The sequence below is a fragment of the Copidosoma floridanum genome, unplaced genomic scaffold (assembly GCF_036245765.1).
Source record: "Copidosoma floridanum isolate Cflo_tuat_1 unplaced genomic scaffold, Cflo_Japanese_pri ptg000019l, whole genome shotgun sequence".
Lineage (NCBI taxonomy): Eukaryota > Metazoa > Arthropoda > Insecta > Hymenoptera > Encyrtidae > Copidosoma > Copidosoma floridanum.
In genome coordinates, this window is record NW_028321896.1 from 4041365 (window position 1) to 4066910 (window position 25546).

The 25546-nt window shown below is 40.0% G+C and overlaps 1 protein-coding gene across 2 annotated transcripts in view; it reads right to left on the reverse strand.

Annotated features, from left to right (window-relative positions):
• Positions 1–25546, reverse strand: part of osp (myosin phosphatase Rho interacting protein outspread) — an 80317-nt gene that overhangs the window by 16389 nt on the left and 38382 nt on the right. For both annotated transcript variants that reach the window (XM_089593585.1, XM_089593584.1), the window contains exon 2: positions 2032–2112. In XM_089593585.1, coding sequence (XP_089449711.1) covers positions 2032–2112 — 81 coding nt within the window. The remainder of the gene's footprint in view (positions 1–2031; positions 2113–25546) is intronic.

Genomic DNA, 25546 nt, shown 5'->3' on the forward strand with positions numbered 1-25546 from the left:
ATACACATGTATATACCACGAGCCGTGGGACAGGCCTTCTCACACTCTTTCGCTGCAGCGGCTCGGTCATACGAAACATATGAGGTGTATGTGTAACATTATACACGTGCCGTCCGTTGGCTTTATCGGCCGCGTCGACTCCCCGGCGGTGAACAACAGCCCGCCCCCTCGTGCTTCTCACTGCTGATGCTGCTAATGATTTTTTTTTTTCTCTTCTTTTCTTTTCTTTTCCTTTTTTCTTCAAAATTAGCTCTCCCCCGAAAGATCGCAGTGAAAAATAATTAGACAGACACGTAGGTGTATGTGTGCACCATCGAAAATTCAAAATCATTGGTTTTGTTTTCGGACTTACGCGTCAATAAGTACGTCAATAACGGGATGCTCTAGGAGGAGTTGTATGCAAGATAAATGCCGATTTTTTGCCGGTCACCGGTTTTTTTTTTTTTTTTTTTTTTTTTTTTTTTTCATACAAAATAATACACAGTGTTTTCGAAGGAAAAAAAAGTATTCATATGGTACTTCATCGAGTATCTTATTGAACACTTGTCTTGTTGATTATTATTTTATAAGTAGTGAAACAAAATTGAACTGAAATTACGTAAAAGCATTTAAAAATCCATAAAATAGTTATGCCAATTTCCGGAAATGATAAACACTGCAAAATAATATGTGTGACGGTGTACTTAAAACTTCTTTTGCTCCTATGACGATGTATTTAGAACAATAATAATGAAAAAGGGACAACTTAATGATGATGGTAGGGGAGAAAAAATTTTTAAAACCATAAGAAAATAAAATCGTTAAGAATTATGTACTTAGGGCGGGCAAACTACGATTGCCCTGTAAAAGTTGACGTCCCCTCCTCAGAGAAGCTCAACAAGACCATGTAAAATCGATTTACGGATTTAAACACACGCGCATAATAGGAAACTCGACGTACAACAGTATTATGTTGTGCATATTGCGGATACGTTACTTTCTCTCGAAAATCGCGCGCTAAAGATAAATTTGAAGACACCACCTCGAGCAGCCGTCGTTGAGTACTTTTTCTCCTAAATTTTTTTTTTTCTTTTTTTTTGCTCTTTCAAAAAAGATTTTTTCTTCAAGAAAATAAAGAAAGAAAAACATTATCTCGTTTGTACATAGAAAGTAAATTTAAAGATGTAGAAATCCAAGCGACTCTCTAAATAATCATGCGTGACGTTGAAAAAAGAAAAAAAAAAAAAAAAAAAACCAGCCATCGCGCATATATTGAGTATATTATATTCTAAACACGTCTCCGGATTTTTTCGCAATTTTTCTTTTTTCTCTTCTTTTCTTTTCATTTTTGCAAGCCAATGTATACATTTTACGCACCACACACACACGCGAAGAAAATGACCGTCACCGCCACGCCTCTCCGTATACAACCGCACGGTCCGAGTCAGTCGCATCGCGCCTACTAGGTATTATACATATACACCGTTGTTGTATACCTCTTCCAACGGCATCCACGAGGTTTCTCATCGTCGTCGTCAAAGTGCAGATAATATTATACCTCCGCGAAAGCTATGAGCAGCCTCTACGTTTCTCGCGCTATGTTTTCTTTTTTTTCCCCCATTTTGTTCTTTTCTATATACCTGCGTAAACTGTGACTCCTTTCTCTTGCCGATTTCAGAGGGAGAGAGAGAAAACGCCCGGTTCAGGAGAGGACGGAGATTGCATTCGCGGTTCGGAAATTAAAGAGAAAAGTTGTATAAGCAAATAGAAATCGAAAAATTGCTACGCCGGCAGTTAAGTATTTTCACGTAGCTGACGAAGAGGCCGAGGGGGGAAACGGGTACATCATACTTAACGCCCCAAATGACGCGCGAAGCCATGACGGGGATGGCGACGTGCAATTGTTCAAAAAGGATTTTGAATTTTTAATGCAAGAATCGTGTGCGCGTGTGTTTACGTTTGGGAAATTTTTTGTGTGACGGTGACGAGGGAAACCTACACGCGAGTCCCTCATCATCGTGTGCATGGAAAAATTGCGAAAGCGTTGCTTACCTTTGTTCGGTTCAATGGGTTTGAAAAGTCCCATCCTGGTGCCACAAACAAATATCCGCACTTGGAGATCTTTCGAGTGGCCTGGAACAAAAATTACAAGAGGGTGTTACTATTGATTTTCCATCATAAACGTCAATTTTGTAACGTCAATGTTGTACTGCATTTGTTTAGTAATAGCTTTTTTCCATGAGACGCGCAATGTTTGCTGATGGGGTTGTTGGGGATTTGGTTTTTCGACATTAAGTCTTCGTCGCGTCGGTTGTATGGGCTTTAGCAATAATTGTGTCTTTAAAGAAACGGTGAGAGATTTCCATGTATTTTAGAAAAAAAAGGTCAGTTGGTAAGTACTCTGTTGATTCTGAATTATGGGTAGGTAATTCTAATTTTTTTCTTATTTCTGCGTTGCAAGACCATACAAACGTTTCTTTTCATTTTTAAATGTTTTGCAAGACAGCTACACAATACAAATGTGATAAAGTTGTGGCCAATGTTTTATATGGATCCTGCACATATGTGTATATATTATTATGCAGTTGTTAATTAAAATTAATAAAGGAAAGAACACGACCAACTTTAGTAATACGGAAAACTGCTTTTCAAACATGATGACAAAATATACATATATACGCTCTAAAAATGTACAGGTGAAAACCAACAGCGAAACAATCAATTTCCTAAACAGAACGATACAACGATTGAAAAAATCCGTTGTAACCCGTAGCTACACGCTATTTATAATCCACACCTTTAGTACTAAAATTAGCCTTAAAGAAAAAAAAAAAAAAAAAAAAAAAAACAGTATTAATGATATCTCCAAATAATTCGGGCCAGTTAATACGAGATAGACCGATTTATATGTTATACTGTTACTGCAGTGGACCACAAAATAAATATAGGTATAAGAGCTTATACATAATACGCTTCGTCGACAATATTGTATACAATATATAATTATGTACACACCCGATGCGCGAGCTTACACGGCGTGACTGATTAAAAATAAGTGGGTACCTAAATATAGCCACACCCACACGATATGCGCAGTTCATCCTTATTATATTATACATTTACACGCGTTTATCACACCCCCATACTCCGCATGTACATATTTTATATGAAAAGAAAATTTATCTCGCGTTCACGCGCATATTTATACACGAAAGGAGCAAAATCATTTATCCTCGTTTCCGATGATACGGTAGAGGTATCGAGTCCATTGAATCCCCGATTCCCTCTAATAAACTCTGTTACAGGCGTCCATACACAATAATTGTGGGTATACCCATGCTCCGTTTAACGGTTTACCGTCCGGCTTCGAATGATTTCCTGTCGCCCATCGCGGTCAGATTCAACTTCCGGAACGCCGCGCTCTTTGCTTGCGCGTTGCGTACAATGTATGGGTATATCCTACGCGCGCGTGAGCTACCGTAATATTATTATATACTGCACGGGCATGCTCGAGCTGTTCGCTATTGTTATTGGAAAAAAAAAAAGAAAAAAGAAAATATAATCGATACCCCACACTTTGTCGGGGCGCGAGCGAGTGGGTATACTTAATCAGGCACACCGTATCGATTTCGCGTGTCCCGTATTTGACCGCATAGGTACACGTGCCCCTCCTTCCTTCTTCCGTGAGCATACGCCGCTACTTATACGTATAATAACTACTTAAATCAGATGCCCTCGTGTATCAAAGCGTTCCACTACCATTCGCCATAGCGACAAAAAATTCTCGCTGGGGGGAAATTGTTATTATTTCGTCATAACGGTCCATACTCCTTTTTTTTTTTTTTTTTTTTTTTTTTTTTTTTCTTCTTAGCCTGTATCGTATCGACTTTCCAAAGCAAAACGCGTACCTGCAAGTGCCCCCCCAATACGCGGGCATTGTTTTTGTCCCCTCGCTTGGGCGCGCGTATATTGCACGTCTGCCCATTAAAATTAATAATGAGAATGTAATTTTTACGAGACAAAACGAGAACAACGAGCGGACCCCCCCACACCCGTATTTCGCGGTATGGTTATATGCGGTACTATTATACATTGGAGGGTCAGCCTATTATGTTTATTTGGAAAGTCTTTCTTTCTTGGTCGAGCGATACTTCGGCTTACGTTTTGCATTTAATTGAAAATTTGTTCCAACAACGATAATAGTGCCCAAAATTATTCCAGATCTTGCGCAACAACGATCGCACACAAACGCGAGCTTTAATTTCTGGAAAAAAACTGTTTAATCAAGCGAATGAACCGATCCGACGCCTTTGTAACACATTTATTTTGTTTTTTGCAGCACCCACATATTTATCATCGCTTACTCGCCCATATCTAGATGTATTACCAATACGCGCAACTGACATTGGAAAACAAAACAATGTCTTGTATTGTATGTGGTGTGTACCTGTACTCGGAAAAGAAAGGCGCATCTGTTTTCCGCGTGCGAGGAGGAATTTCTGGCCCGGAAAATACCACCCGCCCCCCTTCCGCAAATATGTATGTGTATACGCACACTGGCAACCATATACAAACAATAACGGTCATTGTATGCGTGCGTGCGTGTGTATATATATACTTTGCGTGCATCATTTCACGAGTTTTGCTGAAAGTTGTCGGGCACACCTACACTCGGCGTTTGCGTAGGATTTTTTGCCATCGGGAGCACTTGATGTTTCACGGCCAAACGTGCAGCAACAAATAATACACTCGTGTGTAGGTATTTGTTCATATCGATGAAACCCTTTTGGTTCGTGTACCGTCGCTGATAAGAACAAAAGTGGATCTCGTTATGCGCTTTCGGCTCGCTGTATGCATGCGGTATACGGATTCAATTAGGAGTGTTCGCTTGCCGCTGCTGCTCTCGTTTCGTACGTAAGACAAAAATTAGAATTCGTGAAAATGATTGAGTTTTTTGTTCTTTCCTCCTTCCGAGGAGTAACTCTGTACGTATACGTAAATGCGGAACAGTCATCCGTCATGTATATCACGCGTACTTTGCACGTAGACGGTGTATGGTACGGCTGACGTATACAAGAGCTGTCATTGTATACGTACAACTTGCGAAGTCAAAATATCGAGGGAAAAAAAAACAAAGTACGTGTACTTTTCCTTTGACGCGATAAAAAATCCCTACTGTAAAAAAGCTTACAGGTACAACTCAGTTCACGGCGTGTATGCAAATATGCGGCAGCATGTGCACACACGTACACTGCACGTATTGTGTGCCACGAGACGAGAGGTATAAGTAAACCGATACCTATATTATACTACAGTTGTTTATTTAGTTATTCATTATATTCAAATAGAAAACACTTTTACTGGAATTCCATTATTTCTCTTTTTTTTTCCTCCCAATAAACGTCGAATGTGCGCATATAATACGCGTGTGATGGTACATGGTACACGTACATTAAATTATATGTATACGTGTAGAGAGAGAGAGAGAGAGAGTGTGTGTGTGGTACCTACATGTGCATAGTACTGTTGCGGAATTATAATGAGAACGGGAGCTTAAGCTGCAAAAGCGGCACGTGTGTCATGTGCACACATTATAAAAGTTGGTACGTGCGCGTTTTTCTCTCTCCTCTCCTCTGCAATGCCATGCGTGCTCCAGAATTCGGTCGTCCGGATTTCCGTTTCTACACCCCGTTTGTCTCTCTCTTTCACACGCATACCGTACACGCTGTAAAACACAAAATTCACCGAGAAAATCCTAAAGGCAAATGTAATCAAACAGTAAAATGTGCACGCAAAATCGACGTGTGACCAAGTTTGGGTGGAAATGTTTCCGCACGTGGGCAACCCCGTTTGCCTCCATTGTTAAAGAAACAAGGAAAAAATGGCAAAGGAAAACGCTGAACAGATGTAGATGTAAGGATTAGTGCTCCATATGTTATACCTATATACAATAGGCTTCAATGCACACGTATACGTGTTAGTGCAAACAACTTCTGGCAAAGTTATATACAAAGTGCATACGTATACTTAGCTACATTGTAAGTAAATTCTATAGGTAGTGTGTTAAAGTACGCATTTTAAGGAGTATATACCTTGTTGAAATCGCTATATTTTATCATCACGTGCATTACGATGGCGCTGATAGGCATTTTACGAATGACACGATATCGATGGTTCGTAAGATTGAAACAGAACAAAACAAAAAGTAGGAAGTAAGTGGTTGATAAAAATATAGTTATGGACTGGAGATGAAAAAAAAAAAAAAAAAACAATCAGCTCCTTTCAGATATTTATAATATGCAGTCGATTAAAAATCTATAACATTGCTGTAACAAGTACAAAATGACATTGCTTTAACATACATACAAAATAATTCACTTTAGTTGGTCATTTAAATTTTAGTTAAGATTTTTTTTTGCGTTCGCCTCAAAATCTAAATAAGTTTGTGATTATTTTGTAAGTGTTTATAGATCTAATTTTAAGAGTCTCTTTCTCTCTCTCGCTCTACATTTATGTTTATAGGTATTGCGATGTACGTGTTTTTTTCTATTTTAAAGTTTTGCTTTCTAAGCACACACGTCACGTTGTCCTTACTTTCTCGAGACTGTATTTCTGCTTTTACGTATCTACTTGTACGTCCACAACCATGTATTAGTATAGGTAATAATAATTATTAGAAAATATTTAATGTACTCGGCCTTGGTCTCTCACCTCCGCAGTGTCTTTATACTTACGAATCTTTGTTAACTGTATCTCTATAGCTTGTATTCATATTTGTCGCTAAATGGCTATCGCTTTTTTTCTACGTAATAACTCTTTTTTTTATGTACTGCATGCAGCTGTAAAACATGCGAATATCATAATTGATAGAAAATATGATTAATAAATTAAGCTACTCATTTTGACCTCTCCTTTTTTTTTAAGAAATAATTTCTAACTCTCCAATTATAATGATCTACTAATTTTATCATACTAAATTTATTTAAAGTTTCCTTGTAATGTTACCGTTAGAGTTGTTTGATTTACCATTTCATTTACTTTATTTTCAGTGATGGCCTTATCATGTTTTATAATTTTTATCGATAGCTTTTTACAAGTATCAAATAAACGTATCTTTTCAAGTTATTATGAGCCACATATTATGTTTTCTCAGCATCTTCGCATTTACATTCTCGTCAAACTTAAATATATATTTTTATACCCCATTCCGTTTACATAACAATGCTTTTTAGCAAATAGCTTTTCTCTCTCTCTCTCTCTCTCTCTCTCTCTCTCTCTCTCTGTCTCCCTACATCATTGAGTCAATTTTTATTTTCAATCCATCTAAATTGATTTATCTTTTTTTTTTTTTTATCTCTCCCGTCTACACTTTTTACTCTCAAATCCGAAAAAAATGCAAGAAAGGAATAAAAAAATAAAAAGAGGCACGCATACAAGAGGAAAGCTCCAAAGGTCAGAGCGTACTATAGAGTAGAACAGTGGAAAAAGTCGATGGCTCCCACCAAACCTTGAAATTTTTTTGTTTCCATCGATGTTATTATACCTACATCAGGTATAAGGTACACAGGAGCACATAATATATATATATATATATATATATATATATATATATATATATATATATATATATATATATATATATATATATATATATATATATATATCTATCTTACCAGTATATTATATACCTATATTTGTTCTCGCTCGGAGAAAGAGGAAATAAGATTCCCACACGCGTGCGTCTGTTCTCACGCCACGATATCGCTGCGGTACCATAACATATATGTATATACAAGTGCACCTTTAAAAGTATTCGCGTACAGGTAGATCGTGCCTGCGCTCGAGTACACCTATACAGTGCAGTGCTGGTGGTGTTGGTTTGTACGGCAAGTACTTATCTCTCTCGGAAGAGAGACTTTTTGCGGGCACTCCACACCATCACCAGATGCGTATACAACAAGATGCGAGTACAGGTATATATAATATATAACATACGGAGGTCAAGGTAAGGTAGACGAAGCTCTCGGCTCGCGTGCACTGTTTGAGTCGGCAACTCTCCTCCTGGTGCACTGGCCAATAAGCGCCATGCATATATAGATACACGTGGTACACACTGGTTGGGCATGTATATGTATTATATACTGTAGCCTGCTGCTGTAGCTGCTGCAGCTCTTTGCCAAAGGAGAAACAGTTAGTGACACAGTGACACGCTTAGCGCTCTCTCTCTAACCAGCCAACGGCTGCAGCGGCGGCGGTATACCTACCAGCAGGTACTTTATATACTGCTCTCTTCTCTCTCTCTCTCTCTCTCGATACACATCCGCTCCTCCGCGTCCTCTACTCGCGTCCTCCTCCTCCTCCTCCTCGGCTCTGTTGCACCTGAGCAAAATGTACACCTTCCTGCTCCCTATAGCTCTCAACCCTCCCACACCTTCGACTAACCGCGCGTGTACACGTGCATGCATGATTTGTGCCACGCGGGCTGGGAGGGGGGTGAGATTTAAAGTTAATGCCGCCAAGCCAGCCGCGCGTCATTTGCTACCTAAACTAGCTCTCGAAGATATTCGTGATGACGCTCGTGACTCCAATGTGCACACGTGTAATGCCTATATTACAGTTTAAAATCCCCGACAAGTAGATAGAGATAGAGAGAGAGAGACAGAGAGATTTGTTGGGCTGAAAAGAAAAAAAAGTAAGACGCACGAGTTTCAACCGCGAGCGATGTGTTTAACGTTGCCGAGCACGAACATTTTCCTTATTTTCCTCCTTTACGTGTATATAGAGAGAGGGCTAAAGCTCCGTAATCCTTATTTCACTTTTTATGTTCTTTCAAAGCTTTTACGCATGTACCGCGTCCCGCGTAATGTTACGAGGAAGGAATACGAGATTATTGCCGTTGAAACAACGAGGACAACTCATCTTGTCGCTGTTGCGTCATCATGTTGCATCTTGGGATTTTTTAGATTTTCCAAAGGGCAAAAAAAACAAAAAAAAACACAAATGAGCACAGTATCGTTGCAAATACCCCCATGGTCCAAGTATGAAATGTTACTAGAGTTCAAGTGCTGATTATCTTGTGAGATAGAATCGAAAAATATATATACCACGCTTCTTGATTGTTTTAACGTATTATAAGACGTACAACTTTTATTACGCTCACCTGCTTTTTCCTCGTCCAATAAAATTAATTTCAATGGAAATTACATGGTCTTTGAGCAAAACAAACGAATGGCGCTCATTACTTTGTGCTTGTGGATGTGCACACGAGCTTTCTATCATCGCAACACCCATATCGTATAATAATGAATACCCATACCTATACGTACGGTTATTCTAATAATATGTATGGGCTGTACGTATAGGCATTGGCTAACTGTTAATATAATTTCAATATGCGAGCTGGGGTATAACAACTTTCGTTTTTGTCGGCTATTATAGTTACGGTAAAAACCTGCGCTACATACACGAGGGACCATGTGTTTTCACCAATACCTATTTTGTACACATATGTGGATACTTTGTAATAATTTTCGGAGAGAAAAGCAATGGGAGTTTAATGGTTTAAGATCACGGAGATTTACGTTTACTGTTTAAATATAAAAACAAAACAGTAAATAGCTATATAAATATACGAAAAAAAAACCATACTCTGAAGCTTAAGTGTGTGCATTCGTGTATAGGTATCATCAGTACAGTTTTTTTTGTCAATTTATTTTTTTTTGTTTTGTTTTTTTTTACCTATATGACTTTATTTATACATTTAGAATTTTATTTTAAAACCTCTAGCTGGTATATGTTATAAATATTGTTCAATGTTCCTTCAATTTGCAAGGCATAAAGGTGACAATTTCGGTTTGGGAGACAAAAGTGCATAAACGGCCCTTTTCAAAGTAACAACCACGAACGAGCTTTAAAAAAACGGTTTGATAGGTGTTTCGAAGCTTTTGGGGTGAAAAAACAGAAAAAAGGATGTAAATTTTTGTAGTTTTTTTTTTTTGCTGTAGATGTACTTTCTCGACTAACATATTTTTTTGGACACACTTTATTAAAGCTCCTGATGGTAAACACACACTTGTGGCATGGGCGAAACAAAGGAGAGAAAAAGCACATTCAAAGCTACCTTTGTAGACTAAACAGATATAGAGAAACTCATAAAAGTGCTTAACCTCTCGACGGCACACTTCACCTTTTTTTTCTCCCACCATCGTATAAATATCATCATATATAAACCGCACACTATTGTCGCAACACTACAATCACAAATAGTTACACCGTATATTTTAATTGTCATCTTCTACCAATGTAAATGCAGTACATGATATAAATATAGGTGTGCGGGTAAAGGTAAAAAATGTATTTCACAGGGATACAACTTTGTTCACAAGCTCGGTGATTGGTCGAGAAATATTGTGGTTTACCCTGAACCGGTCATACTTGACTCGTGAATAAGTTACAGTTTGCCATCTGGTACAAAATTGCCACTTTTCCTGCCCAGTAAGTCGGAAAATTTTTTTGTTTTTGGGTCAAAATATAAAAGAGAAAGTACATCACAAAGTAAATCTTTTTTCCCGTACAAGGAAGAATCATAAAATATTTAAATTCATCCCCAGCAATGCGTATACTTCTTGGAAGTATTTTATAAATTTCCACCACCAAATGGCCACCACCTACATAATGTGCTTCGGTAGTGCTTGTCTCGGAGCGCGTTGCATGACTGGAGATGAAAAAATTATGATTTGCGTATACATCTACATACTAGAAAAAAAAAGACATGTATTTTTATGTATACATAGGCACTGTACCGCAGAGTATACGGAGACGAGAAAATCGGGCAGTAAAAAAAATCGCGCACCCACGCAAAACACACCCACACCTGAGATTCTCGGAATAACACGTTGCAGGGGGCATCAAACGAGAAGCAACAATACCATTATATATATATACATATACAGTTGTATGATATACCACCATGTAAGTATTGTGTACAGTGGTATAATATACACATATAGAGTAGAGAAAGAGAGCAGTAGCAAAGAGACGGTAGCAATGATTTACCGGTTCAAGTTCAGGTTTTATTAGACTGGAAGTCGGGGAGGTGGTGGCGGAGGAGAGGCCTCCGGGTAATCCTCTATAACAAGGCAAAGCAGCAGCCCACTTAAATTTCTTCTCGGGGCGCTCGTACCCGCGGGTCCTATACGCGGAGATGTAGAAAAAAAAAACCCCAGGGAGATTGTAAAAGCAAGATATAAGAGGAAAACAACGAAAAAAAAAAAAAATCTTTCCAACCGAAGCGTTTAGAGATGCGCGTTGTTTCTTGCATTATAATGTTGGAGCCGCAGAACAACGTTATTACATTTGCAATACGGAACAATAGCTCCTCCGTTGCCGCTTCTCTTACAATGTGTGTATATACGGTGTAGGATACGGTCTAATTTGCGGTTCGAGAGCCGCTGTCGTGTTATATATACACAACGACAAGCGAAACGGGTCCGCTCGATCGTGATGAAAATAATACACATATTATATAGGCGCCGTGGCATTAAGAATCAAACCCGCGGTGTATATTATGCTGCGTGTATACATCGAGAGTCGGTTTTGCCAATAATTTCCTCCGGTTGGCGCGCGCCTTGTGGCCTCCCTCAATCTTCGGCTCGACAGTTCATTTAAACTTCTATTAAATTCCTCGGGACCTAATTTTGCTGCGACCGAGGTATATATCTGTAGGTAACATGTCGGGGGGGATTATTAATAATAATCGTGCGGCGGCTGCTACTGTTGTTTGTCAACTAACGTATAGTAAGCCGATGGTTGTTTTTTTTTTTTTTCATCGGATTCCATCAGAGGAAGGTTGTCGAGGAGGAGGAGGAAAAACGCAGGTTAAAATTAGAATACAGCTGATCTGCGCCTATTGACGCTCTTGTTGCGCAGCAGCAGCAGCTCTTCCCCGTAATTGAGTTACCTAATTGGATCCGCTAAGAAGATTACATACTTGCACGGTAATTCAATACCGGTTGAAAAAAAAAAAAAAAAAAAAAAAATCGAAAGACGGAGAAACAACTACTGTATATTCGAAAATGATGAAAATCGAATTAAATTTTGGTGATTCGTGTTGCGCGCAAAACGCGAGTTTAGAGTACATGTGGGTAACCGTCTCTACGTACAATTATTTTACGGTCGTTTGGAAGAGTTGACGATACCGATAATCCCTTGTCACGTCCATACGTTGCGCAACAGTCGCGTGTTTTGCAAAGTTGTAAGAAAAAAAAAAAAAAAAAAAAAAAAAAAATCGTCAAGAGCTAGCCTCGGAGCTACCGCGATCAGTTTTTTGTTAATCGCGTGCACGCGGCGACTGCATAATTTGTCGATATAGAAAGCACCGCTCAATACCGACTTTCACTCGATAAGATACATGTGTGTGTGTGTGTGTGTGTGTGTGTGTGTGTGTGCATATTGTAGAGGAGGTCCGCAAGACAATCTTCTATAAGTATATACACACGCGCGCGCACACGAGTGCAGCAACAGCAGGACCCTCGTATCGCCAATTCTGTCCGTCAGCGAAAGCTCAGCAATTGTGCGTAGGCATACGTGTAATAATACGCGATGCTTTCAGTTTTCTTTTGTACGTATATATATATATATATATATATATATATGTAAGTACAGCATGTACACGCTGCGCTTTTGTAGTTGTTCCTTCCAAATGCACGTCATCACCATTGCCTGCGACATTCGAGAAAACAGATTCGCACAGTCGACTACTACTCTGTAACTATATCTTTCTCTTTTCTTACTTGTACTTGCTTACATTATACATATATATACACTTTTATGCGCACAGCGGCTTGACAAGAGCTAAGTTTAAACTGCACTCCGCGTCGTAGTCGTCTCTTCGTTAGGTATGTCGGGAAAGAGAGAACATCGGCGAGGAGGTTGACGCTCGATTCGATCTTTCGTTTCGCTCGTGCGTATTTTTGAACGGCGGCTGTACATACACGGCGCAGTACTCGACCGTTCCTGAGAAGATCGCTAAAATACGTTTTTTTTTTCTTTTTTTTTTTTTTTTTTTCTTTCTTTCGTGATGAATAATGCCGAAAAAATAAATGTTTGTCCTGTACTTTTTAGTCCAAAAACCGCAAAGAGCCACCGTAACGTAGAAAAATAATTTTATAATTGTACATGTCGCTCAGCCTATAATATACTCTTTACTTTTAATCCACGTCAAAAATGCACGGGTGCATGACTCGATTGTTAATACTGTACTTAGTATACATACACCAGAGTAGTACTTTGATAACTCTGTCACGCGCGTTATATGTAAAACTCGTACCGACAAGTTCACATTTTGTTTTGTTCTCTACTCCCTCGCCGTCCCTCGCTCTATACGAGTTGCTGTACCAAAAAGATACATAAAACACAACAATTTTCCGGTCGACCTCACGAGTTATTATTTTTTATTAATTTTTTTTCTTCTCCCCTACATACACTTGCCTGCGTCCCGATCACGCGAAAGACTCGATTTATCCGTTTACGCGATTCATACGTTTACACGCGCACATTTGGCGATAAAAATTCGCGTAGCTGCACCTGCGCGAACCACAGCACACACACACACACAGTCCCGTGCGCGCGCGCGTTTATGTTTTACACGCATAATCATTAACCACTTAATAGTTTATGAAACAGCTGCAGGTGTATCGTAGGTATTATATAGGAGCAGCTACTGCCGTTGTTGCGAAAAGCGTCGTTAAAACTTGTTTTCCGTCTCGTTGTGCGTGTATAAGCACACCTCGGTTCTCTGTCTCTCTCTCTGCATGCGTACAACATATAATATGTTATACCTGCGGAAAAAACGCGTGCAATTTTTTTTTGTCCTTCTGTCTCTCTTTCCCGCGAACCGCAAAGTTGTACTTATCGGGCGCGCAGTTTAATAATCAAACGTCGTTTAATAGGCAGCAGCAGTAACACGAGCTGCTTGGACCTATATGTATATTATGTACTATACACGCAGGTTGGAAAGTGTAGTTGAAAAATTTAAGTACCTGTACCACGAGTAATGTCGAATATCGTAAATCGTATAGTCGCTGGTTATCGGGGCACGGTACATATTATGGTATACAAGTACAGCTACGGTGTAGCTGATCGTGTCGCATATACCTACTCTGTTGGAAAAAAAAAAAAAAAAAAACGATGTACGGATGAGAAGTGAAGATCATAAAGATCGAGGGGTCGTGAATTTTCTTGTTACATACACGCCTAGTTGACCTTACGATAATTCGTCTACATCTGCCACGCGTAAATAGGTAATAACACTAACAAGGCAGCTACCGAATTATCATACCGATTCGCGAACCTATATATATATATGCGTATATTCCGCGCTATACTTATGCGTGTACCTGCTATTACACACTACTTATTTTTATAATGCCCGTACGCACCTATGACTTACCTATATACGTATACCATACCTACGTTCTCCTATACATATGCACGGGATGAAAAAGGAAGGAAGGAAGGAAGGAAGGAGAGAACGGACAAGTGTAACGAGGAGCAGCAACGGCAGCGGGGCAATGACACCGCGGTTGGCTCGCGCTCGCTGCCATGTATGCGAGCAAAGCTCGGCGACGGCGTCGGCTGTAATATAGGTTGTAGGTATACGAGGCATCCTCCTCCTCCTACTCCTCGTCATCGTATATATTACAAGTACAGGAATAGCTGCGCGCTTATATTATAGGTATATATACCTACTCTGCATGGCAGTGCATGGCTCACGGCTCCACCATACTTATACAGATTTAGTGTATGTAGCTATACTTTGCGTGGATGATGCACCTTGATTAAGTAGATGTATGAAGGTATATTACAAACGCGTGTGTATCTACCTATATGTTGCTACTACACTTTTTAAATATATATATATATGTATATGTATATGAAAACGCGAAACGTTATTCGTGTACACGTGTAAAAATAAATGAATATAATACGCGTGGACCCTTGGATCGAGTTGGAAGCTGTGGATGCTGGAGGCGCCTTTTTATTTTTTTCATTTATCAGTTGAAATCGGGCGAGTCGCTAATAACGGAGAACCCGAGTGATCCGCCGACGACAGCTCGATTCGTATACGTAATTAGTATAACCTCCGCGTAAGAGCGCGCGTGTGCGTGTGCGTGCGTGATAAACTAGTTTTTTAATGTTATTCAAAAGTATTTTTTTTTTTTTTACCTCTTAGACTCCGTTGGAGATATACGCGACTTTGAGTGAATACCTGTATACGGTATTAATTAATCGTGCACAGTAACGCTATGTAAAACGAGTTTCTGAACGTCACTGGCGGGGGGCGAATCAAAAGTGGACGACTCGGTGGCTGCACATGTACGTACCTACGTTGATGATGTATGCAAAATCGGTGTGATACGTTACGCGTACGTACGAGTGACCAACGTGACGATTAAGATCGGCGTAATGGATTCTTTCTTTATTGATGATCGATAACTGTTTGGAAGTAAAAAAAAAAAAAAAAAAAAAAAAAAAAAAGAATCGTAGTAACGATAGCCCGGGAAAAATCACATCACGCGTGGTAGATGGCTATATATACTTGTCTGTACGAGAAATTTTACAAAAAAAAGGAAAATAAAAAAACTGTATTTCAGAGTCCCGTGAAATTGAAAAAAGGTCCATCAACTTGTCTTAGCTCCACGTGTCCCCTGAGAACGACGTGAAGAAATAAATGTGACACACTTTTTTCCTCCCAGCATTTTTGTGTTTTCCAATGTACTTTACACCAGTTTCTTGGAAAAAAGAATTTTCAGGTTTCATCCAACTTCAATATGGTACGAAATTAAAAAAAAAAAAAAAAATAGTTTTTTTTTAGATTATCTGGCAGTGTGTTCTCATTTTTAGTTATTGGGCCTCAGTTTTCAATTCAAAGATTCTTTAAGTTGCAAAAACATTATGACGAATTGTTCGTAAATCTAAAAAATTACCTACTTACAAACAACATTGGCAACATAATAAATTACATACAAAAAAAAAATTCAAATTGAATCAATAGAAAAGTACCACACTTCATTGTGCATACATTCGCAGGCACGTGGCAGATGTAAATATTGTTGTCCCAAAGGTATATCTATTAAAAAACAATTTTTTTTTTTTTTGTAGCTACAAAGGATGACTAGCTGTACTTTTTATTGTGAAATTCTTCGTACCTTCTCCTATACTCTCGGCATAGGAGAGAGTCGCGTTTGATTGCGCGTTTCCGCTTACACCCACCCACATCACATTATGTGTATGTAATACAATACGAAAACTGAACGAACGACTGTGTCGTCATAATATGCTATAGTGTTACATTAGACACACCACCTATGCTCGATACCTATATAAAATTTGGATGCAATCTACAAAGCGTAGCAACTCTCGTTGAGAGTACTTATACACAATACACGGGATAACGTCAAGAAAAAAAAGGTACATTTAGCCCCCCCCCCCTTCCCTTAGTAAGTATAAACACCAAGTCAGTAAAAATACATGACACATCCTGGCTGTACTTTCGCGACTTGTGCAACAGCTCGCAAGAGCTGCGCTGGTAAGTATATTAGAATATAATATTATACTTATTATTAAGGTAGCACCGCAGTACATAATATATAATAGTCAACTGTGATGCGTCAGCACCAGCACTACTGCATTGGGTATGTACAGAACATTCATCGGGCACTTTGGATTTATGAGACGGTACATATTAGCGTTGGTACATCGTTTGTACTGCACGGTACGTGTACCTACTGGTGCCATTCAAGAAAGGAAAGTTTGACTCACAAAAATGAATATTATAATATGTATTACGAGATCTGTAGTACTCGTAAGTCGCTGTTACATAGATATTTGGAAAACAGATGAGGAGAAAAAGGACACGATGAAAACTGTATAAGCACAAAAAAATGGGGGGTGGGGAGGGGGAGAAAGCATCACGACGACATCGGGTGACGCAAGCAAGGACGAAAGCCGGCGAAAAGGTGTACAAGTGTAACGGAGCCCCCCCCCCCCCTCGCTCTCGGTTTCTCGCTCGCGGTGCACCGTCTTGTATATATGGGCACTGTATGTATACCTACAATGAGTGAGAGTGAAAAGTGAGCCCCCTCCCCCACCCCTTCGTGTCGAGGACACAATAAGTGCCGCGTGAGAGAGCCCCGGAGCGGTCACCTCCGTGATGTCGGTGGCGCGGCGTTAACACCGATGTGTACCTAATCTTGACTCGACAATGATGCTGCTCTCTATGCACATGTAGTTACAATATTATAAGTACTGCGTGACCCCACTGTTTGGCCATACGAAGCCTCGGTTGAGAAGGGGCTTAAGCCTTTTTTTAGAAACGCGAAAAAAATCATCTCTCGCGCGTGTCACGAAAGTCAGCCCTATGCGTATATGTGTACGTCAACGTTGACAGACATCTCTCTGGTCAGCTATACATATATGTTTGCAATCTCCGAGACACGTGAAGGATATAATATAGGTGCACACCTGATATTACCTGTATGTACTATAAACGACCTATCCCTTTTGGCTAGTCTTTGACGATGACTATAAAACGTCTGGAGCTCTCGTCGCCTGCCGTGTACAGCTTGAGCCTGCATGCGCAGCAATGTTGGCACACTCACTTTCTCTCTCTCTCTTTTTTTTTTTTTTTTTTTTTGCCATCTCTCTCTCTTTCACTTTGTGACTGCACGCGCGCGTGTTGCTGTTTTGCGAGAAGCACCTTTCACGCCGCGGGTAGGTATACGTATAGGGGTATCGGAACACACACCGCACGTGTACCTATATATATATATATATATTTACAATCGGTGCATTATATATATTTATTTTGTGTTCATACTTCTCATGAGGTCAGAACCTTAAATAAAAAAAAAATACATATATGTATATTTATTTTAAACATTGTGATAGAAGCCACGGAGGTGAGGTGAAAAGTACTTTAGTATCCTAAAGTTATGGATTTTTATGATTTCTTTTTTTTTTCGTGCACCCTCGTGATGTAACGTGTACAATTAATATATTAAGTATACGCGTTATGGCTCATTGTTGCGTGCACTGTAATAGGTGTGGAAAGGGTTTCAAAATAAGGTTTTTAAATGTATAATTTGTGAGAAAAAAAAAAAGCACGTTGGTGTTGAAGTGTTTCAAGAGTGTATGTGTCGCCAAGTAAGTATACAGCAAACTGCTCGACTATACTTATGGAGAAAGTAAATTACGAGCGAACCGGCATCATAGGAGTCGACTCTTCGTAGTTTTCCTGCGGTCGAAGGCGCGATAAACCCAATGCCCATTCGCCGCGCTTCTTTCTCCACCTTGGCGGCTCTCTTTTGGTTTCTTTTCTTTTTCGTTCTGGCAAAATTCCACTACAAATGTCCCAACCGTACGTACGACCGCCGCGAGCGCTTTGGAAAGTGACTACCACTTTTTCTTTTTTCTTTTTTTTTTTTTTTTTTTTTGTTGCATTTCTCGCCCGACCATTATAGACCGACGACAATCGAGCACCGCGAGCCGCGTCTCTATTCAATTTCTCCCACACTAATTTCGTCGTCGCCGCCGCGAGAGTCAAGTATGCATTATATACGTGATCGATTTTACCTCTAAAATATTTTTGGTTGGGTATATACACAACCTGCAGGTAAGTATTCCCTATGATGTACGCACTCCTGCACGAGCGTGACCGAATTAAAACAATATGCACGTACTTGACTGTACGCTTTGCTTCTCGAACGAGCTGCGAGTAAGTTTGTATGTATACGTATAAATTGTTCAGGATCATCGGGTGGATGGTTTTTCGAATCGAAGCGCGTTAAAGTGAAATCGATGGAAATCTGTCGACTCACCGACCAATTGCGTTGTTTTATCTACGGATACAGTGTTGGACCGTGTTCATGATAAAAACAAGACTCACCTGAAACAGAAAAATAACATAATTTTCATTAATCACTTTGTGAGAGAAGACATGATTGTTTTAAAAAATTTTTTTGTTTTGCCACTCGTACTAATTAAATGTTGTTTAAATAAATGTAATCACAATGACAGCAAGGAATGAGTATTTCTTAAAAACGAGTTTACGCACGAGAGCCTTTATGGATTAGATAAGAGCGACAACTCAGTGCGATGTAAGGTAAAGGTGTAGGGCGACAAAAAGACCAAGTGGCCGTGAAAGTGGTCAACAACTATATACGTAATTGAGGATGATGATTTAGTTGGAAGGCGTGACGACGCGACTGATGTATACATACAGCCTTTGAGTTGCTTGCACAGCCCGGGGGATGCACCTGTTGTACTCGACTTTGAGCTGCTTGTTTTTTTTTTGTTTTTTTTTTCTCTGCCATTTCTTTTGGCCTATTGCGTTACATTTAAACGTCACGATTGACGCGCGAGTGACAAGTGAAATACCCTTGGGGCATCAATCTCGATGATGATCAATCATTGGCTATTTCTTAAAGTGCGTCTCGTGTTTCAGGCACTTTGCCGAGTATTTCTGCAGCTAATTAGTATAACTCGTGCGTTCATTTTGTAATGAAAAATCAACTTAGGTGTGCTTTTATTATTTTCCTCGGCTCTCCCACCAATCTGAATACTATCAGAGTCCGCATAGCCCAGAAATAAGATTCTCGATCCCAAAAAAATATAAACTGTCAGTTTTTTATTGATTTTGTCTGTTAAACGTTTGTCTCACTATTGGAAAAAAACAAAAAGTTATCCATTCTTAACTTGCCAAAAATTCACGAATCGTAATTGTAGACGAAAAAAGCGAAAAGAGCCGAGAAAAATATTCAACTTGGCTAATAAGGTAAGCTTTAGCTAATCTTGCCAACAAAATACTAGTGAAAAATAATAAAATATTAAACAAGTAGCACTTGGAAGTTGAATTTCTTTGCGAGATCTAATACGTGGACGTAAAATGCGTGCCTTTAGCACGAATCTCAAAGCGCCAACCAAAGTAATTCGAAAATCCTTTGGAAGAGCAAAAAAAAGGAGCATCATCATCATCATCATTTACGGGTAAAAGCGAGTAAAAGCGTCGAGCGCGAAGCTCCACCGAGCGAAACTATACACCACGACTTATACCGCTCTGCTAAATAAATGACGAAACGCTCCACGATCTCGCCTAATAAAAAAAAAAAAAAAAAAAAAAAAAAAAGGAGAGCGCGCGCGACACGCTTCGTTAAATGAAACTCGCGGCTCGAGCAGCAGCATCCAAGTGGTCCAGAGCCGCGAGAAAATATACTTAGTCTCGCCAAAAGAGAGGGAGCAGGGAAAAGGCTGCTGCGGTACACGTATAACAACAATAACGACGTATAGGTAAGTACAACAGCATCGGGATCGGGTAAAAGTCTATATATCCTATCTGCCGATTCGTGTACGTATATACAATATATACGATGTGTACGTTCGTACGACGTAGAGGTATAAACCCTCTGTGTATACTTTAATAGAAAATAACACGATCCCGTGGATTATTATCTGCGCCTTTGGCTTGGCGATTTTGAGCTGCGCTTTCTAAGGATATAGCTGCGCTGCTGCGTTGGCTTGTGCAAAGCTGCATCAACCATCCTATATATATATATGAGCACCACATAGACTGCACACACGTGTACAATCTATACCTAGGCAATACCTATACTCTGTCGGTCGTCGTGCTCGGCTCCTATATAATATGTAGGAGTAGAGCACGCGCTTGCTGCTGCTGCTGTACCTATGCAGGCTGCAGGCGTGGGCACCGCGTGGAATGTCGCGCTCGCGCGGGAAAACCTGAATTTCCTTCCACCTGGTCTCTCTCGTTCTCCCTCCCATACCAACGTTATATATAACCACAAACACCCGTATATAGCAGATACATATAATTATATTATACCTCGTGTATATATTATATACCTACAGTAGGATATGCCATCCTTATGATACACACGTATACTTATGCATACGTTGCTATGTGATTCCTATAGAGTGCATGACAACAAAATCTGCATTTATATATGCAAATATTGTACCTACTCACGAATTGTGCGCCAATCCCTTGCGATAGAAAAATTAATTACTCATAAACGAAGCTGAAACGCGAGGAGTTATTGGGCCGTTTACAGCATACACGCGATATAAATACATATATGCTCGATAACGAGCTCGATAAAATGATATGTGCGCAAGGACGACGATAAAGCAGCAATAACGACAATCAACAATCCACGTATGACGTAAGTATAATATGCAGTAGGTGTACATTATTATAGTACAATTTTATTGAACTTCGTTCCGCACCACCATCACCACCCATGAGTGGGGATTTATATAAGGTTCCACATTGATTATCATAAATTACCTTACCTATAATAGTTACAGAGGGCGATCCGATGAACAATGTGTGCGCTAATAAAGTTGCGCGTTTTTATCTTTCGCGGTGCTGCTCCTGTTGTTCCAGCGAGAATAAATCAAATTCCATCATCATTCCTCCGCACACACCTACACCCGAGTACTTAGTTTTTATTAGTATACATGCATACACTGGTGTAAAGCGACACTGAGCCACATCGATAACAACAACAACGCGTTTAACAAATACGTATGTGCACGTATTCATCCTTTAAACTTTTTTTCTCAATGACGATTTTGCGCGACAACGTTCAACAAAGTGAGCGCGAGGGACCTCCTCGTCCACTCGTTCCTTATCGTCCTGCATACCACGCGGAGAGGCGCATAGTTAGCGCAACAATGCCATAATCGGGAGTACAGCACGGCATGTACCTACTCGTATACCTTATACTTACATAATGTATTGTATGGTGCCGAAATAGGACATGGAACAAACGAGATGTGCGCAATCCCATGCCTGCGCTCATCTGCCTATGAGTATATCCATGTAGTTTTTTTTTTTTTTTTTTAAATTTTAATTTAGTGAAAAAAGCTCATAAAAGCACTCGTTTTTATTCCCCATCAATGTCATACACTTTTCCATACGATGAAGGATAGGGAAATGTTAAAAACAAGATAACAAATACACACCAACGGGTAGGTACACGTACCTTTGAAGAAAAAAAAAAAAAAAAAAAAAAAAAAAATCTTGAATCTCGATCTTTTGAACCACTCGATAGTTCCGTTGTTAATTTATTCACAACTGAGCTCACGAAATACCGAGACTTGGGTATAATGAGCTGACGCCCGGACCGAGCTGTCCCTGTAACGACGGGTCCTATTCAAGCCACTCAAGTACCAAAGTATATATAATCATCAGTCGTAGTGTTATACACGTACATTATACCCACTCGGTCAGTCAATCAGACAAGTAGGCAAGGCAAGTACATCGCATACCTACACAGCTGTGACGTAATACTTATCTAACGTACGGTAGTACATATATATATTATACTGCAGATAATTTTTACCACCTATCTTTTATACATAAGTATATAATATAGGCACATGTATAGTTTAGGTACGTCACATTATATTCATGCACGTACTTATATATTTATAATTTATAATATACATATAATATAACGTGTACACTTACTCACGTAGATGAATGTACATAAACATGCGTACGCAACATTGCTTGCCCATGAGGTGTAACTGCAACTCTCAAGCACAGTGGAATCTCGTAATCACGATTCAATAAAACAATATTTCTCTCCTCGTGGAACGTCATCGTCTACATACATACGACGTAATGATGTGTATACACGTAGTCACGTGGTGATTATTTTATTTTATGTTTTTTAAATAAATTTAAAAAATGATTACGTACATACAGTATGTATTTGTTTTAGGCTTCGTTGACATCTTATGGTGCATTTTAGCCTTGGATTAGTGTTGATCGGTTACAATGGAATACCGTTCCGGAGACAATGGGGTAAGTGTCACTTGTCTTTACTTGTAACTTATAAATGCAATTCCATCGTAAAATTCAATCTTATCTTAAAAGTTGTCGCCACGTAAATTCTCCTTCTTGGCTACTTGGAATCCTCGAGGGGAAAAAAAATTTTGTCAGCTATGACAAGAAACTAAAGCCACGACGACACCTCGAGACGAGCTACGTGACGCAGACAGATAAAAAATTGCATACCCACGCTGATAAGAGAAAGAGAAGAAAAAGGAGCAATCGGTGCAAGAAAGACAAGAACGAAGCTGGCACTTGTGTATGTGTATTTATACTCGGCTATGTTTGTGCCAAAATAGAAGAAGAAGAAGAAGAAGAAGTGAGTGGGATTTTTGCTACGCGCCTTACGCGCCAAATTACGAATTCAAGAGACGCGACGAGGACGCAGCAACACAAGAGGCGAAAGAACACGAGTTTTTCCTCTCTTCTTCTTCTTCTTCTTCCCCAAGCGATGCTGAATGCATGCCCCCGAGCCCCCGCGGTAGCCGTCGTTGGTACAGGGTGCACAGCGTATAGTCGTGCGGCAGCTATAAAATAACCCAACAACGGGTGTACCGGCTGCCAACTAAGTACCTACTGTGTACACCGCACTCGTCGTACACGCGATTCCGCGAATCGGACATTCTCATTCAGAGGACGAGCTCGCGCCTATATATATAGGCACATAAAACCTCACGAGGGTGGAGGAGGAGGTGGAAGCAGGTGAATTTGCACGTCCGTATACCGTACAATAACATGTATATGTATATACAGGCGGTGGAAACTAGACGCGGAAGTAACGCTCGGTACCGTGTAAATTATAGGGTATATAGAAAAGAACGTTTATACGCGTGACGATATATTTTTATGCATACGTGCGTATAATGGCTGCAGTGACAATGACAGCCGGTGGCGAGTCGTGTTGTGCAGTTGTTGCCGAGGATCCGGGGAGGAGGAAGAAGTTAAACACTTACGGGATCGGGCAGAGAAGAGACACGGGGACAACAAACCCTTCCTCTAACTATACCTATACGTTTGGAGAGGCGCAAGTTCTTGCATTATTTCCTCCCCATCCCTGACGACAATGACTAAATTTTGTTTTTGTTTTTTTACTCATTCGGTATTTTTTTATCATTTGATACAAGTTGCGTTCGTTGATTCTTCATTTTCACGAGCTAGGTGCAATTATATTTTATGGTAAGGATGGAAATTGATCGGCAAGCCAAAGGATTCGCGTAAGTACCACCGTACGAATGTTGTTTTACTAAAAACGGACACAAGCGCGCAACCCTCCCGAAGATTTACAGAGTCGTTGGATCATCACGCTTTTATGCACCTTCCTTCGCGTGACGTGTTTTATTATTTTCAACTTTTTATTTTTGCATAAACGCACACGATTCGTTAGCGCGGCGCATAAAACGCTAGCTTCTGTAAATTAATGATGGGGAGAGAAAAAAAAAAAAAAAAACCTAAGTGGAAAGACAGCCGGCAAATAAACCAACATATCGCGCACGTGCGACAATATTTCGAAAAGTCAGTCGTAAATCGTGCTAGGGGGGGGGGGTACCTCGTAAAATAGTCGAGGAATTTTCATTTTATATAGCACGCGAAGGCCAGCAGCGCGCGTCCAAGAGCAGCCAGCGAAAGCGCATGATCTCTTGCGTGTGTGCACTTGCAGCGGACGGACGGACTCTCGTGTGTGGAAAAGTGGAGCGCCATCGCTAAAAACTACCATATTTCTCTTTTTGCGTCTCCTCCTCCCCCCCCCCACCTGTCCCGTTCCATCACCCTTTGAGCTGCTACACGAGAAGAAATCGCGCAGAGTTGAAGAAAAACAACCGTAATTGACGAGGGTACATATAAGTAGCCTTTTTTTTTTCCTCGATGCCATACAATGTTTTTTGTTTCGCGCTTTTACTCCTATACGTGTATAGTCCTGTTCAATGTATTTCAATCTTCAGCCGAGGCAAAATAATATTTTCACGAATTGCACGCAACGTATGGGGTACATTTGAGAAATTTTAGCTCCGTAGTCTCTTTATCGAGGAGAAATTGTTCGATTAACCGGTAGCGCGATGATCGGCAATTATAAGTACACGTCTAATTAGCGCAAACAGACGTGAAAAAAAAAAAAAAGAAAAAAAAAAAAGCATTTTCTCTCGCCATCCGCATATACAAAAGCGCGCAAAAATTTACAAGCACGATGCACATGTGTATATTGGTGCACACAACGTGTATACACATTTAAATATGTATGCGGGGTGCGCACTCGTTAAAAGAATCAAACGAGCGTGTGCGCGCGCGCGCGTTTCTCTTTCTGCTCCTCTTTCGCTATGTATATGTATATAATATGTATGTAGGTAGGTGAAGCGCAATTTGCGCATAGCTCTATTTTTTGCCGGCCGCGCGTTATTTTATCGAAATAAGAGTCGGAAGAGAAAACGTCCATGCATGTGTGTACACAATGTACACACACACACACACACGCGCACACACACGCGCACACGATATACGGGAGAAAGAAAGATGCGCGCAAATAAGCACGTATATGCATATAGGTACGTACACATATTATACAGATAGACAGAGAGAGAGAGAGAGAGAGATGCGGCGCAGAGAAATTGAAGGTATGCTCGTACAGAGAGAGGTAGGTGTATACCTGTATACTTT